Below are 17,326 nucleotides of genomic sequence, written 5' to 3'. Positions count from 1 at the left end.
TCGGGACCCGAATTTCTGTGACATTGTTTCCAAGCTATTGCTAACTTTCCACTAAACTCATTTTCTTACTAAAGCAAATGATGAGCAGCCACACAAGTTGTTGGAAATAGTAGCTCACTGGCATGTGGAAGCCTCTGAGTGCTTTCAAACGGTTGAAGAGTTATTGCACATTCTGTGTAACCTGGGAATAATTGAAGTCATTTGTGAACCCATTGTAAGTTACAACAGTATTTTAGGCCGTGTATCCTTTTTAAGGAACTTCTGCCTCTGCCGAGTTTAAAAAAAGTCAAATCTTAGCCGAAGCAGGTAAGAGATTAAAATGTATCTTGAATATTTCTACTCCTTCCTCCATCCAATATTCTCTTTGCAGGGTACTAACTCATGCTGGGGTACAGTCTTGCAAATGCTGACCCCAGATGGGGTATAGCCCCACGGGTACAGTCAACGTGTTGTCATGATGGGGTTAAGTCCCACAGATGCTCAAGTCGCTGACTTGTGCTGAGGTACAGTCGCACAGATACAGATTTGTGCTGGGGTCACAGTGCTGCAGGTACTGACTCGTGCTGGGGTACAGTGCTGCAGATGCCGACTCGTGCTGGGGTTCAGTCCCGCAGGTGCCGACTCGTGCTGGGTCACAGTCCCGCAGGTGCCGGGGCCCAGTCCCGCAGGTGCCGGGGCCCAGTCCCGCAGGTGCCGGGGCCCAGTCCCGCAGGTGCCGGGGCCCAGTCCCGCAGGTGCCGGGGCCCAGTCCCGCAGGTGCCGACTCGTGCCGGGGTCCAGTCCCGCAGGCGCTCTGGCACTTTGTTCGGGCAACATTCTTCATGTGTGAGACTAGACAGCTAGTGTTGGCAGGCTGTTTGACTGGGGCAGTGGTACTTAACAGTTGAGCCTGATCCTACTTCACATGACCTTCACATGCTTTTCATAGTGAATAGTGATCAGGACAGGACTGCTAGCTAAATCCTTTTTTCTAACCCAGGAACACTGAGGCTACTTGCAACACACATTCCCACAATTTGGCATTAACCAGCCATTAAACCTGGGACCCTCCTGGTCTGCTTAGTACAGGACTACACTAGGCAGTGCATTTACTCAGAGTTATTGGGGATTGCCTTCAATATTCCTGTAAAGGTTTTACAATATAAAATGCCATTCAGCTTCATTTTTCTTTTTCCAAGGCTATTGTCACCACTAAGACTACTGCTGATGAAGTGAGTACACAGTATACATTGGACAGTGCTGGACACATCATTTCACAGAAGCCTTCTCACATGGGACAAGGTATTGTAATTTTTTTACATAGAGGATGTGAGTGTGTGCGCTTTCGTGTCTGGTATTTCAGAGGGTTCAGATCTTAACTTTGGATCTTCAACAGTTGTAACAAACTTTGAAAAGAATTAATGCAAATTTTAATGTAATTAATTGAAAAATAACTAACAGCTGGAAGCACCCTGAAGCAACATTGACCAAAAAATCAAATTCATAACATGCAGTGTATATAAAAATTTTGTAATTTTCTAATGTTAGTCTTAAATTTAGCATGTTTGGATGTCAATAATAAGGATCTAGATTAATTTGGGGCTTCAGATAACATTGTATGTTGTGAGATGATTTGCAAATTTTATCTGATTCCAGAGATTCTGTTATATCTCTATGCTCTATGTAGTCATTTAAAAAAATATAAAATGAAATAACTTGCATTTATATAGTAATAATTGTTACAACCTCAGGATGTCCCAAAGCACTTTACAGCCAATGAAGTACTTTTATAAAAAAAAAAAGTATAGTCACTGTTGCAATGTAGGAAAACGCGGTCAAATTGCACCTAGCAAGGTCCTACAAACAGCAATAAGATAATGACCAGATAATCTGTTTTAGTGATGTTGGTTGAGGGATGAATATTGTTCAGGACACTGGGGGAAACCTCCCCTGCTCCTCTTCAAATAGTGCCATGGGATCTTTTACATCTACTAGAGCGGGCAGATTCGGTTTAGCGTCTCATCTGAAAGATGGCACCTCCGACAGTGCAGCACTCCCACTGTGGGCCAAGAATGGAGAGGTACTCATCAAGGACAGAGAGGCAGTCAGTGCCCGCTGGAAGGAGCACTTCGAAGATCTCCTTAACCGAGATGCTGTCTTCGGCGCGAGTGTCCTCAACTCCATCCTGCAGCATGCTACCCGCCACCACCTCAGCATAACCCCAGCCCGGCATGAGGTTGAAAAGGCCACCCGACAACTGAAGAACAACAAGGCCTCCGGAGCAGATGGCATCCCCGCCGAGTCGCTAAAACATGGCAGAGAAGCATTATTGGCGCGAATACATGAACTCATTTCTCTTATTTGGAAGGAGGAAAGCATGCCAGGAGATCTCAGATGCTGTAATCGTGACCATCATCAAGAAAGGTGACAAGTCCGATTGCGGTAATTATAGAGGAGTCTCCCTGCTGTCTGCCACAGGGAAAGTCATCAAGAATCCTCCTCAATTGCCTTCTCCCAGTGGCTGAAGAGCTCCTCCCAGAGTCACAATGTGGTTTCCGCCCACTAAGGGGCACAATGGACATGATCTTCACCACGCATCAACTACGAGAAATGCAGGGAACAGCACCAACCGCTGTACATGGCCTTCTTTGACCTTGCAAAGGCCTTCGACACCATCAACCGTGAGGGATTATGGAGTGTCCTCCTCAAATTCGGCTGCCCTCAAAAGTTTGTCACCATCCTCTGCCTGCTTCACGACGACATGCAAGCCGTGATCCCAACTAACGGATCCATCACAGACCCAATTCACGTACGGACTGGGGTCAAGCAAGGCTATGTCATTGCACCAATGCTCTTCTCGATCTTCCTGGCTGCAATACTCCATCTCGCCCTCAGTAAGCTCCCCGCTGGAGTGGAGCTAATCTACAGAACAAATGGGAAACTGTTCAACCTCCGTCGCCTCCAGTCCAGATCCAAGGTCGTCCCATCCTCTGTCATCAAATTACAGTATACAGACGACGCTTACATCTGCGCACACTCTGAGGCCGAACTCCAAACCATCGTCAACACCTTCACCGAAGCGTACGAGAGCATAGGCCTTACACTAAACATCCGTAAGACAAAGGTCCTCTACCAACCTGCCCCCGCCACACAGTACTGCTCCCCGATTATCAAAATCCATGCCGAGGCCTTGGACAACGTGGACCACTTTCCATACCTCGGGAGCCTACTGTCAACAAGGGCAGACGTTGATGATGAAGTCCAACACCACCATCAGTGTGCCAGTGCAGCCTTTGGTCGCCTGAGGAAGAGAGTGTTTGAAGACCAGGACCTCAAACCCAGCATCAAGCTCATGGTCTACAGAGCAGTAGTGATACCCGCCCTCCTGTATGCTTCAGAGACATGGACCATGTACAGCAGGCTCCTCAAAGCACTGGAGAGGTACCACCAACGCTGCCTCCGCAAGATCCTGCAAATCCATTGGCAGGATAGGCGCACCAACGTCAGTGTTCTTGCTCAGGCCAACATCCCCAGCATCGAAGCTCTGACCACGCTCGATCAGCTCTGATGGACGGGCCACATTGTCCGCTTGCCCAATACAAGACTCCCAAAACAAGCGCTCTGCACGGCGCTCCGACACGGCAAGAGAGCCCCAGGTGGGCAGAGGAAACGCTTCAAGGACACTCTCAAAGCCATTTGGAAAAAGTGCAACATCCCCACCGACACCTGGGAATCCCTGGCCCAAGACCGCACAAAGTGGAGGAGAAGCATCCGGAAAGGCGGCAAACACCTCGAGTCTCTTCGCCGGGAGCAAGCGGAAGCCAAGTGCAAACAGCGGAAAGAGCGCACGTCAACCCAAGCACACTACCCACCCGCCCCTTCAACCACCATCTGCCCCACCTGTGACCGAGACTGCAGGTCCCGCATTGGACTCATCAGTCACCTGAGAACTCATTTTTAGTGTGGCAGCAAGTCATCCTCGGTTCCAAGGGACTGCCTAAGAAGAAGAACTCCCTCAGCACTGCACTGGAGTGTCAGCCTAGATTATGTGCTCATGACTCTGGAGTGGGACGTAAACCCGCAATCTTCTAACCCATAGGTAATAGTGCTACCACTGAGCCAAGGCTGACGCGTGTATATCGTCTCAAAACATGAAAATGTGATAGTTATTAAAAGGTGGTACAGAAATGATATGCACAGGAGACCAAAAAGCAGATTATAAAGGAATTAAGAGGCTATTTATGTCTCAACTGGAAGGTATTTTAATCTTGTGGATTCTGAAACATGCACAATTTTTGAGCTTTTCTATTTATATATCTATAATACTGTTGTAAATTTGTATGACATGCAATCCTTATTTGAGCATTGTCATTCTGTGATAGTCATGCCGCAGCTTCAAGCTTCTACCACTAGATGGAGCGTCATAAAGTCCAGCAGCTGCAGATGACCATACCCATTCCTACAGGATCACAGATGCACTGAGGAAAATTCACTTCACCCTGTGTCCATGGACAAAGCCATGGGATATCCACTAGTTCTAGAAATGTTTTAATATCAGAGTTCCAATACAGTTCTCTTAGTAATATTTGCAAAATATAAAGTTAAATTAACACTTTAAAGTTCAATTACATGGCCTCTTGGGCAGAGTACATTTTTGGATTTTACATGTGTTTAATGACAGAATTGACTATAATTTAAACATAAATTATAATAAGATTTATTTCCTAATTATCATAGAAATTTACGGTACAGAAGGAGGCCATTTGGCCCATCGTGTCTGTGCCAACTGAAAGAAAGCTATCTAGCCTAATCCCACTTTCCAGCTCTTGGTCTGTAGCCTTGTAGGTTACAGCACTTCAAGTGCATTTCCAAGTACCTTTTAAATGTGATGAGGGTTTCTGCCTCAACCACCCTTTCAGGCAGTGAGTTCCAGACCCCACCACACTCTGGGTGAAAAAAGATCTCCTCAACTCCCCTCTAACCCTTTTACCAATTACTTTAAATCTATGCCCCCTGGTTATTGACCTCTCTGCTATGGGGAATACAAAGGATTACATAGGATATACGGCACAGAAACAGGTCGTTCGCCCCAACCAGTCCATGCTCCACATGAGCCTCCTCCCGTCTTTCCTCATCTAAATCTATCAGCAGAACCCTCTATTCCCTTCTCCCTCATATGCTTGTCTAGCCGCACCTTAAATGCATCTATACTATTCGCTTTAACCACTCCCTGTGGTAGCGAGTGTGGTAAACCACGTTCACTATCGTTAGCACTGTTCACCACTGTTCGTTATAACTGTATCACTGACCACTATTGTATCACGGTACGAGGTCGCCTCTTGCCACACTGCTATACCTGGGATGACCACTGCCGACTCCGCCTTGGCTCCACCCACCAGGCCAGGTATAAAGGTGAGCGACTGGCTGGTATTCCTCCTGCTTGGATCGGATCACCCACGAGAGTGGGCTGTTATTTAGTCAATAAAAACCTTTAGTCACCTTCGTAACTCTTCGCCTTTTATTGGAGGAATTGATAGGTATATCAATTTTATTGACTAAATTTAATGATGTCCGACAACGAGTCACAACCGGCGGAGGAGCCACCAGCGCAGCTCCCAGGAGCACAGCCACACCAGCCAGCTTGGCTGCGAGCCCTCAGACCGCCGTACCTGGACCTGAACCCACGAGCAGCAAACTCAGCCGCAGACTTTAAACACTGGCTGGTCTGCTTCGAATCATACCTGAGAGAATCCAGCGTCCCTCAGGCATCCAAACTAAGTGTCCTGCAGGCACAACTGAGCCCGAGAGTATACACTCTCATCGAGGACATGACTACCTACGAGACCGCCATCAACCTGCTGAAACAGAAGTACCGGACCCCGGTAAACTACATGTACGCTAGGCACCTCCTAAGATCACGGCCGCAACAGCCAGGAGAATCAGTAGCCGAATTCTCACAGGCGCTATATGCACTCGCCAGGAACTGTGACTTTAAATCGGTGTCGGCAGCCGAAAATACTGAAGATAATATCCGCGACGCATTCCTGAAAGGCCTACGGTCCGAGTACTCACGGCAAAGACTGCTGGAAGCTAAAGACCTCAGCATGGAAAAAGCTGAAGCCCTCGCTATCTCCCTGGAAGTGGCCCACCAAGATCAGGAAGCATTCACCAGGTACTGCTCGCGACCCTGGGACTCGGGCCCGACCCCTACCACAGCACCCTTCCCAGCGCCGCCCCCGGGACCTACCTCTGCGTCGGCGTCCCGGACCCGACCGGCCCCGCCACCCCCGGCACCGGCCCCGACATCGGGCATCCGCGATCGGGCCGCCGGCTGTTTTTTTTGTGGCCAGGAGAAGCACCCGAGGTCGCGCTGCCCAGCCAAGAACTCCATATGTAGAACCTGCCTGAAGAAAGGCCACTTCTCCAAGGCCTGCAGGAGCGGATCCTCAGAGGCCAGCAGTGCCGCATGCGAACTATGGGGGCGGCCATCTTCGTTTAGGGCAACTGAGGCCAGCATCCCCACACATGAGTCATGGGGGCGGCCATCTTTGTTTAGGGCAACTGAGGCCAGCATCCCCACACATGAGTCATGGGGGCGGCCATCTTTGATTAAGGCAACCGACCCCAATAGTGCCTCATGGGGCCCTACCTCGTGGGAGACGCCATTTTACTCACCACGCCCGACCGCCTCGCCCGCAGATGACAACGACTCGCTCAGCTACACACTAGCTTCCGTCACCCTGGACCAAGCCCGCCCGCACCATCTGTCCAAGTCAATGATGGACATCAAAGTGAACGGCCACGCCACGACCTGCCTGTTCGACAGCGGAAGCACGGAGAGCTTCATCCACCCAGACACGGTGAGCCACTACTCCCTCTCTGTCCTACCAACGCGCAGCCGAATCTCGATGGCATCGAGGTCCCACGCCACGGACATCAGCGGCTACTGTGTCGTGACCCTGTCGGTTAAGGGCACGGAGTATAAAAACTTTAAACTCCTCGTCCTCCCCCATCTCTGCGCTGCCGTCCTACTAGGGCTGGACTTCCAATCCCACCTCCAAAGCGTAACCCTAGCATACGGTGGACCCCTCCCCCCACTCACAGTCAACAACCAGCAAACGTTAAACCGCCCACCGCGTAACACCTGCAGCCTCTCCACCCTCAAGGTCCCGCCACCCTCTCTGTTTGCTAACCTTACCCCTGACTGCAAACCCGTCGCTACCAAAAGCAGGCGGTATAGCGCCGGGGACAGAGCCTTCATTAGCTCTGAGGTGCGGCGCCTCCTGAAAGAGGGCATTATCGAGGGGAGCAGCAGCCCCTGGCGTGCCCAGGTCGTAGTCGTAAAGACCGGCGATAAAAACCGCCTGGTCATCGACTACAGCCAGACCATAAACAGATATACCCAGCTGGACGCATACCCCCTCCCCCGCATATCTGACATGGTCAATCAGATTGCACAGTATAAAGTATTCTCGACCATCGACCTGAAGTCGGCCTACCACCAACTCCCTATCCACCCTGAGGACCGCCAGTATACCGCCTTCGAGGCGAATGGGCGCCTATACCACTTCCTTAGGGTCCCCTTCGGTGTCACTAATGGGGTCTCGGTCTTCCAAAGGGAGATGGACCAGATGGTTGACCAGAACGAACTGCAGGCTACATTCCCCTACCTAGATAACGTCACTATCTGCGGCCGCGACCAGCAGGAACATGACGCGAATCTGGAGAAATTCCTCCGTACGGCTGAACCTCACCTACAATAAGGAGAAATGCGTGTTTAACACCACGCGCCTTGCCATCCTCGGCTGCGTAGTGGAGAACGGAATCATCGGCCCCGACCCAGAAAGAATGCGCCCCCTCATGGAGCTACCCCTCCCCCACTGCCCTAAAGCACTTAGGAGAACCCTGGGGCTTTTCGCCTACTATGCCCAATGGGTACCCAATTACGCGGACAAAGCCAGACCCCTCCTGAAAGCCACTTCCTTCCCCCTCACGGAGGAGGCGTGCGCGGCCTTCTCCCTCATTAAGGGAGACATAGCCAAGGCCACGATGCACGCAGTGGACGAGTCCATCCCCTTTCAGGTGGAGAGCGACGCCTCCGACTTCGCCTTAGCCGCCACCCTAAACCAGGAGGGGAGGCCAGTGGCCTTCTTCTCAAGGACCCTACAGGGCCCCGAGATCCGACATTCGTCGGTCGAGAAAGAGGCCCAGGCGATCGTGGAGGCAGTACGGCGCTGGAGGCACTACCTGGCAGGCAAACGATTTACCCTCCTCACCGACCAGCGTTCGGTGGCTTTCATGTTTAATAACAAGCTGAAGGGCAAAATCAAGAATGACAAGATTTTGAGATGGAGAATCGAGCTCTCCACCTACGATTATGAGATCTTGTACCGGCCAGGCAAGCTGAACGAATCCCCTGATGCCCTTTCACGAATGACATGCGCCAGCGCGCATATCGATAGGCTTCAGACCCTCCACGACCAGCTCTGCCACCCCGGAGTCACCAGACTCTACCATTTCATTAAGGCCCGCAACCTGACCTACTCCATCGAGGAGGTCAGGACCATGACCAGGAACTGCCAGACCTGTGCGGAGTGCAAACCGCACTTCTATAGGCCGGACCGAGCAAGCCTGATCAAGGCCACCCGCCCCTTCGAGCGCCTGAGCATCGACTTTAAGGGGCCCCTCCCGTCCTCTGACCGTAATGTGTACTTCCTCAACATCGTTGATGAGTACTCCCGCTTCCCCTTTGCCTTCCCCTGCCCCGACATGACCAGTAGCACGGTCATTAAGTGCCTGAATGCCCTCTTCGCCTTGTTCGGGTTCCCGAACTATATACACAGCGACCGGGGCTCCTCCTTCATGAGCGAGGAACTCCGGCAATTCCTCCTAGAGAGAGGTATTGCAGCAAGCAGGACCACCAGCTACAACCCCAGAGGTAACGGTCAGGTGGAAAGAGAGAACGCGACGGTATGGAAGGCCGTCCTCTTAGCCTTAAAGTCTAAGGGCCTCCCAACCTCCCGCTGGCAAGAAGTCCTCCCGACAGCGCTGCACTCCATCCGGTCATTACTTTGCACGGCCACTAACACCACCCCCCATGAACGAATGTTCGTTTTCCCCAGGAAGTCGACTACGGGAACCACTCTACCAACCTGGCTGACCGCCCCGGGGCCGGTCTGGCTGCGGAAACACGTGAGGACCCATAAAACGGACCCCCTGGTCGAGAGGGTGAACCTCCTGCACGCCAACCCCCAGTACGCCTACGTGGCGTACCCAGACGGGCGGGAGGACACTGTCTCCCTACGAGACCTCGCACCCTCAGCCGATCCGGAAACACCGCCACCACCCCCCCCAACCTCAGTCCAGGTAGACGGCATGCCGGAACCCCACGAGCCCTCGCCGACCACGCAAACACCAGCATCAACACCGGATAAGGCACCAGCACCGGATAAGGCAACACCACCGCTGCGGCGATCGGAGAGGCTTACGAAGCCTCCGGACAGACTGACCTACCAGAATTGGTAGTACACTTCACCCCGCCGGACTTAATTCTAAACAAGGGGTGAATGTGGTAAACCACGTTCACTATCGTTAGCACTGTTCACCACTGTTCGTTATAACTGTATCACTGACCACTATTGTATCACGGTACGAGGTCGCCTCTTGCCACACTGCTATACCTGGGATGACCACTGCCGACTCCGCCTTGGCTCCACCCACCAGGCCAGGTATAAAGGTGAGCGACTGGCTGGTATTCCTCCTGCTTGGATCGGATCACCCACGAGAGTGGGCTGTTATTTAGTCAATAAAAACCTTTAGTCACCTTCGTAACTCTTCGCCTTTTATTGGAGGAATTGATAGGTATATCAGCGAGTTCCACATTCTCGCCACTCTTTGGGTAAAGAAGTTTCTTCTGAATTCCCTATTGGGATTTCTTGGTGACTATCTTATATTGATGGTTTCCAGTTATGCTCTTCCCCACAAGTGGAAACATTCTCTCTGTATCTACTCTATCAAAACCTTTCACAATTTTAAAGACCTCTATTAGGTCACCCCTCAGCCTTCTCTTTTCAAGAGAAAAGAGACCCAGCCTGTTCATCCTTTCCTGATATGTATACCCTTGCACTTCTGGTATCATCCTTGTAAATCTTCTCTGTACCCTTTCCAGTGCCTCTATCCTTTTTATGATATGGCGACCAGAACTATAGGCAGCATTTCACCGGGTGTGGCATCAAGGAGCCCTAGTGAAACTGAAGTCAATGGGAATCGGGGAAAAACTCTCCACCGGCTGGAGTCATACCTAGCACAAAGGAAGATGGTTGTGGTGGTTGAAGGTCAATCATCACAGCCCCAGGACATCGCTGCAGGAGTTCTTCAGGGCAGTGTCCTAGGCCCAACCATCTTTAGCTGCTTCATCAATGACCTTCCCTCCAACAAAAAGTCAGAAATGGGGATGTTCACTGATGACTGCAGTGTGTTCAGTGCCATTCACAACTCCTCAGATAATGAAGCAGTCCATGCCCGCATGCAACAAGACCTGGACGGTGTTCAGACTTGGGCTGATAAGTGGCAGGTGACATTCGCGCCACAGAAGTGCCAGGCAATGACTATCTCCAACAAGCGAGAGTCTAACCTTGACATTCAAAGGCATTACCATCACCGAATCCCCCACCATCAACATCCAGGGGGTCATCATTGACCAGAAACTTAACTGGACCAGCCACATAAATACTGTGGCAACAAGAGCAGGTCAGAGGCTAGATATACTGCGGCGAATGCCTCACCTCCTGCCTCCCCAAAGCCTTTCCACCATCTACAAGGCACAAGCCAGGAGTGTGTTGGAATACTCTCCACTTGCTTGGACGAGTGCAGCTCCAACAACACTCAAGAACCTCGACACCATCCAGGACAAAGCAGCCCACTTGATCGGCACCCCATCCACCACCTTAAACATTCACTCCCTCCTCCACCACCGGCGTACCGTGGCTGCAGTGTGTACCATCTACAAGGTACACTGCAGCAACTCTCCAAGGCTTCCAAACCTGTGACCTCTTCCACCTAGAAGGGCATGGGAACACCACCACCTCCAAGTTCCCCTCCAAGTCACACACCATCCTGACTTAGAAGTATATTGCCGATCCTTCATTGCCACTGGGTAAAAATCCTGGAACTCCCTACCTAACAGCACTGTGGGAGTACCTTCACCACATGGACTGCAGCGGTTCAAGAAGGCGGCTTACCACCACCTTCTCAAGGGCAATTGGGGATGGGCAATAAATGCTGGCCTTGCCAGTGACGCCCACATCCCATAAACGAATTTTAAAAAAGTACCCCAAGTGTGGTCTAACCAAGATTCGATACAGGTTTAGCATAACTTCCCTACTTTTCAATTCTATCCCTCTAGAAATAAACCCTAGTGCTTGGTTTGCATTTTTTAATGGCCTTGCTAACCTGTGTTGCAACTTTTAGTCATTTGTGTATTTGTACTCCTAGATCCCTTTGTTCCTCTATCCATCTAGACTCACACCCTCCAAGTGATAAGTGACCTCCCTATTCTTCCTATCAAAATGTAATACAGGTAGAACACCCTGAATCCGGCAACTTCGGGATCGAGGCCGAGCTGGTTTTTGGGTTTTTCCGGACTTCGGAATGTGTTTCTGATGTCCGAAGCCCAGAAACGCCCAAGCCCAGGTTGCGATATTTCCGGACTTCGGACATCAGAAACACGTGCCGAGTCCGGAAATGCCTGGGCCCAGGTTGCGCTTTTGGTAATCCTCCCTCAGGGTGTCTGGATTCTGGAACATTTTACGGATTCCGGAACTCTGGATTTTGGACGCTCAACCTGTACCTCCCATTTATCTGTGTTGAACTTCATTTGCCAATTATGTGCCCATTCTGCAAGCTTATTACTGTCGTACTGTAACTTGTTGCAGTCCTCCTCAGTATTGACTATCCCCCCTAATTTGGTGTCATCCAAAAATTTAGAAATTGTGTTTTTGATTCCTAAGTCTAAATCGTTAATGTAAATTGTGAACAGCAGTGGTCCCAGGACTGATCCTTGTGGAACACCACTGCCCACCTTCTGTCACTGTGTATAGCTACCCTTTACTCCTACTCTCTACTTTCTGTCCTGGTGCCAACCAGCAATCCATTCTGCTACAGGAAACTCTCGTTTAAACGGCACCTAAATATCTGGAATTCTCTCTTAACCGGCAAAATTCTCACTCCGAAAACAACACCTCAATAACCGGCAATGTTGCCGAGTCGGAGTCGAGTCTCCTGCGGTGGCCGAGTTAGTCAGTGGGGGTAGTTCTCCAAACTGCCACTACTCGGCCTCTTGGCGCTGTCGGAAGTCGGAACACCTCAATACCCCTGTAACAGGAGTCTGACTTTCCCGCGCTGCCGGTAGTCTCTTCTGATCCGCCATTTTACAGGGGTACTGTGTGTCTCCCACGCTGCTGGTAGTCATTGCATTGCATTACCCTCAACTGGCAGTACTGTACTTAATCAAGCATCTTCCACCATCCATTTAACACAACATTCTGTAGGTGAGTACCCAATTACTGTATACTGCACATTTCTTGATTTTTTTCTTTTTCTTTGTTAAAAATAGCCTCTGTAGATAACCCTCTCCGTCATCCAGAATTTTTGATCAACCGGCAACATGCTGGTCCCGTCGCTGCCGGATACCAAAGAGTTTCCTGTACTTGTCCCCTGACTCCACATTCTCTGACCTTGTTCATCAGTCTATTATGGGGTACCTTATCGAAGGCCTTTTGAAAATCCAGATAAATTACATCTACTGCATTACCATTGTCTACTCTCTCTGTTACCTCTTCAAAAAATTCAATGAGGTAGGTTAAGCAAGACTTTCCCTTTTGAAATCCATGTTGACTATTCATTATTATATTTTTGGTTTCTAGATGTTCTTCTATTTTCTCCTTTTAGAGATTCCATTATTTTTCCTACCACCGATGTTAAGCTGACTGATCTGTAATTCCCTGGACATGTTCTATCCCCCTTCTTACACTAGCTGTCCGCCAGTCCTCTGGCACTCTACCTTTTTCTAATGAATTATTAAATATGCGTAGTAATGCCTCTGCTATCTTCCCTAGATTCTTTTAAAATAGGTCCTTCCTATCCACTCTATCTAGGCCCCTCATAATTTTGTACACCTCAAATCAAGTCTCTCAGCCTCCTTTGTTCCAAAGAAAACAACCCCAGCCTATCCAATCTTTCCTCATAGCTAAAATACTCCAGTCCTGACAACATCCTTGTAAATCTCCTCTCTACCCTCTCTAGCACAATCACATCCTTCCTGTGACCAGAACTGTACACAGTACAGGAAACTTTGGTTTATCCGGAGGTTGTATGTCTGGAAACCTCGATCTAACGGCAGAAATCAGCAGCCGTTTTGGTTAGGTTTTTTTTCTTCTAGCATTTTTTTTTTTTAACAGTCAGGCTCTGGAAAGCATCTCTGTAGCTTAGCAACAGCTTCAGAGACGCTTCCAAGGTACGGGCCGAGTGTTTACAAGCTGTTGCTAACCAACAGTGTTTGTTGTCAGATACGGAGATGAAAACCCCCGTATCCTTCAACATTAGCGCTGGTCTATCCGGAAGTTTTGATAGATCGGCAGCAGCTCGGTCCCGTCGGTGCCGGATATCGCGAAGTTTCCTGTACTCTAGCTGTGGCTTAACTAGTGTTTTATACAGTTCAAGCATAACCTCCCTGCTCTTATATTCTATCCCTCGGCTAATAAAGGAAAGTATCCCATATGCCTTCTTAACCACCTTATCTACCTGTCCTGCTACCTTCAGGGATCTGTGGAAATGCACGCCAAGGTCCCTCTGTTCCAAGAACATAAGAAATAGGAGCAGGAGTTGGCCAATCGGCCCCTTGAGCCTGCTCCGCCATTCAATAAGATCATGGCTGATCTGATCCTAACCGCCAATCTACTATCACAGAACCATCTCCTGAATCTAACAGAATTAGACACACGAAATAGGAGCAGGATCAGGCTACACGGCCCCTGGGCCCGCTCCGCTACCCACAGGGCCATGACCGATCCGAACCTAGACTCATGTCCAAATTCCTACCCGCTCCCCGTAACCCTCAATTCCCTTTACTTCTAGGAAACTCTCTATTTCTGTTTTAAATTTATGTAATGATGTAGCTTCTACAGCTTTTTGGGGCAGCATATTCCATGGACCTACCACCCTCTGAGTGAAGTAGTTCCTCCTCATCTCAGTTTTGAAAGAGCAGCCCCTTATTCTAAGACTATGCCCCCTAGTTCTAGTTTCGCCCATCATCGGGAACATCCTCCCCGCATCCACCCGATCCAACCCCTTCACAATCTTATATGTTTCAATAAGATCGCCTCTCATTCTTCTGAACTCCAATGAGTAGAGTCCCAATCTATTCAACCTCTCCTCATATGTCCATCCCCTCATCCCCGGGATTAACCAAGTGAACCTTCTTTGTACTGACTCGAGAACAAGTATGTCCTTTCTTAAGTATGGACACCAAAACTGTACGCAGTATTCCAGGTGCGGTCTCACCAATACCTTGTACAACTGAAGCAATACCTCCCTATTTTTATATTCTATCTCCCTAGCAATGAAAGCCAACATTCCATTGGCCTTCTTAATCACTTGCTGCACCTGCATACTAACCTTTTGAGTTTCGTGCACCAGGGCCCCCAGATCCCTTTGTACTTCAGTACTTTCTAGTTTCTTGCCATTAAGATAATAACTTGCTCTACGATTTTTCCTGCCAAAGTGCATAACCTCACACTTTCCAGTATTGTATTCCATCTGCCAAATCTCTGCCCACTTACTTAGCCTGTCGATGTCCCCTTGCAGGTTTTTTATGTCCTCCTCACTTGCTACTTTCCCTCCCATCTTAGTATCATCTGCAAACTTTGATATGTTACACTCGGTCCCCTCCTCCAAATTGTTAATATAGATTGTAAAGAGTTGGGGACCCAGCACTGACCCCTGCGGAACACCACTTGTTACTGATTGCCAGTCTGAGAATGAACCATTTATCCCAACTCTCTGCCTTCTGTTAGATAGCCAATCCTCTATCTATGCCAGAATATTACCCCAATCCCGTGATTTTTTATCTTAAGCAATAATCTTTTGTGTGGCACCTTGTCAAATGCCTTTTGGAAGTCTAAATACACTATGTCCACTGGTTCCCCTTTATCCACCCTATATGTTACTTCCTCAAAGAACTCCAGCAAATTTGTCAAACGTGACTTCCCCTTCATAAAACCATGCTGACTTTGTCCTATTAAATTATGATTATCCAAATGTCCTGTTACTGTCTCCTTAATAATGGACTCTAAAATTTTACCTACCACAGATGTTAGGCTAACCGGTCTATCGTTTCCAGCCTTCTGTCTACTGCCCTTTTTAAATAAGGGTGTTACATTAGCAGTTTTCCAGTCTGCTGGGACCTTTGCCGAGTCCAGGGAGTTTTGGAAAATTATTACCAATGCATCCACAATCCCTACTGCCACTTCCTTCAAGACCCTAGGATGTAAGCCATCAGGTCCAGGGGATTTATCCGCCTTTGAGTCCCATTATTTTACCGAGTACCACTTCCTTAGTGATTTTGATCGTGTTTAGCTCCTCCCCCCCCCCCCCCCCCCTTTAGCCCCTTGTTTGTCCAGTGTTGGGATATTCTTAGTGTCTTCTACTGTAAAGACTGATATAAAATATTCATTCAGTGTTTTTGCCATCTCCATATTTCCCACCATTAATTTCCTGGTCTCATCCTCTAAGGGACCAACATTTACTTTAGCCACCCTTTTTCTTTTTATATAACTATAAAAACTCTTACTATCTGTTTTTATATTTTTTGCTAATTTACTTTCATAATCTATCTTCCCTTTCTTAATCAATCTTTTTGTTATTTTTTGCTGTCTTTTAAAGTTTTCCCAATCCTCTATCCTCCCACTAGATTTGGCTACCTTATATGCCCTTGTTTTTATTCGAATACTATCCTTAATTTCTTTACTTAGCCACGGATGGCTGCCTTTTCTTTTACACCCTTTTCTTCTCGGTGGAATATTTTTTGGGGGAAGTTGTAAAATAACTCCTTAAATGTACACCACTGATCATGTATCGTCTTACCCTTTAATCTATTTTCCCAATCCACTCTACTCAATTCCGCTCCCATACCTTCATAGTCTCCTTTATTCAAGCTTAGCACACTTGTTTGAGATCCAACCTTCTCACCCTCTAATTGAATATGGAATTCAACCATGTTATGGTCACTCATTCCAAGGGGATCCTTTACTAGGACATTTTTAATTAATCCTGTCTCGTTACACAGGACCAGATCTAAGGTTGCTTGCCCCCTGGTCGGTTCAGTTACATACTGCTCAAGAAACCCATCCCTAATACACTCAATGAACTCATCCTCAAGGCAGCCCTGCCCAATTTGATTTGTCCAATTAATATGATAGTTAAAATCCCCCATAATTATAGATGTTCCCTTATTACAAGCCTCAACTATTTCCTGATTGATACTCCGTCCAACAGAGTTGCAACTGTTCGGAGGCCTATAGACTACGCCCACTAGTGTTTTTTTCCCCTTATTATTCCTTATCTCCACCCAAACTGTTTCATTATCCTGATCTTTTGACCCAATATCATTTCTCTGTATTATAGTGATTCCTTCCTTTATTAACATAGCCACCCCACCTCCCCTTCCTTCCTGCCTGTCCTTCCTGATCGTTAAATAACCTGGTATGTTTAATTCCCAGGCATTGTCACCCTGCAGCCATGTTTCTGTAATGGCCACAAGATCATACCCATATGTAGTTATTTGTGCCATTAACTCGTCTATTTTGTTACGAATGCTACGTGCATTCAGATAGAGAACTTTCAAATATGTTTTGTGACACTTAGTTCCTGCTTTTGCCCTTTTTATTACTTTACCTTTTACTCCATACCTTCTGCCCCTTCCTGACACGCTCTGGTTTTTAATTTCCCCACTGCCACCTAAGTCTATGACCTTCTCTGTTGTCATTTTTATTATTTGCTCTCTAGGAACCTCCCTCCCACTAGTTAGTTTAAAGCCCTCTCTACAGCCCTAGTTATATGATCCGCCAGGACTCTAGTCCCAGCACTGGCCAAGTGAAGCCCATCCCAACGGAACAGCTCCCTCCTGCCCCAGTACTGGTGCCAGTGTCCCAGGAAGCAAAACCCATTTCTCCCACACCAGTCTTTGAGCCACGCATTTAACTCTCTAATTTTATTTGTCCTAGCCAAATTCGCTCGTGGCTCAGGTACCCTTGTGGTTCTGCTTTTTAATTTGGCCCCTAGCTGCTCAAAC

At 48.5% G+C, this 17,326-nt stretch overlaps 1 protein-coding gene across 4 annotated transcripts in view; it reads left to right on the top strand.

Moving 5' to 3' along the window:
* Nucleotides 1-17,326, top strand: part of pms1 (PMS1 homolog 1, mismatch repair system component) — a 128,883-nt gene that overhangs the window by 18,968 nt on the left and 92,589 nt on the right. For all 4 annotated transcript variants that reach the window (XM_085985873.1, XM_085985875.1, XM_085985874.1 and 1 more), the window contains exon 4: nt 1,179-1,281. In XM_085985873.1, coding sequence (XP_085841999.1) covers nt 1,179-1,281 — 103 coding nt within the window. The remainder of the gene's footprint in view (nt 1-1,178; nt 1,282-17,326) is intronic.

The sequence above is a fragment of the Somniosus microcephalus genome, chromosome 4 (assembly GCF_052327205.1).
Source record: "Somniosus microcephalus isolate GS21.2 chromosome 4, FLI_Smic_1.0, whole genome shotgun sequence".
In the NCBI taxonomy this organism is placed as follows: Eukaryota; Metazoa; Chordata; class Chondrichthyes; order Squaliformes; family Somniosidae; genus Somniosus; species Somniosus microcephalus.
This window is presented reverse-complemented; position numbering and strand designations above follow the sequence as displayed.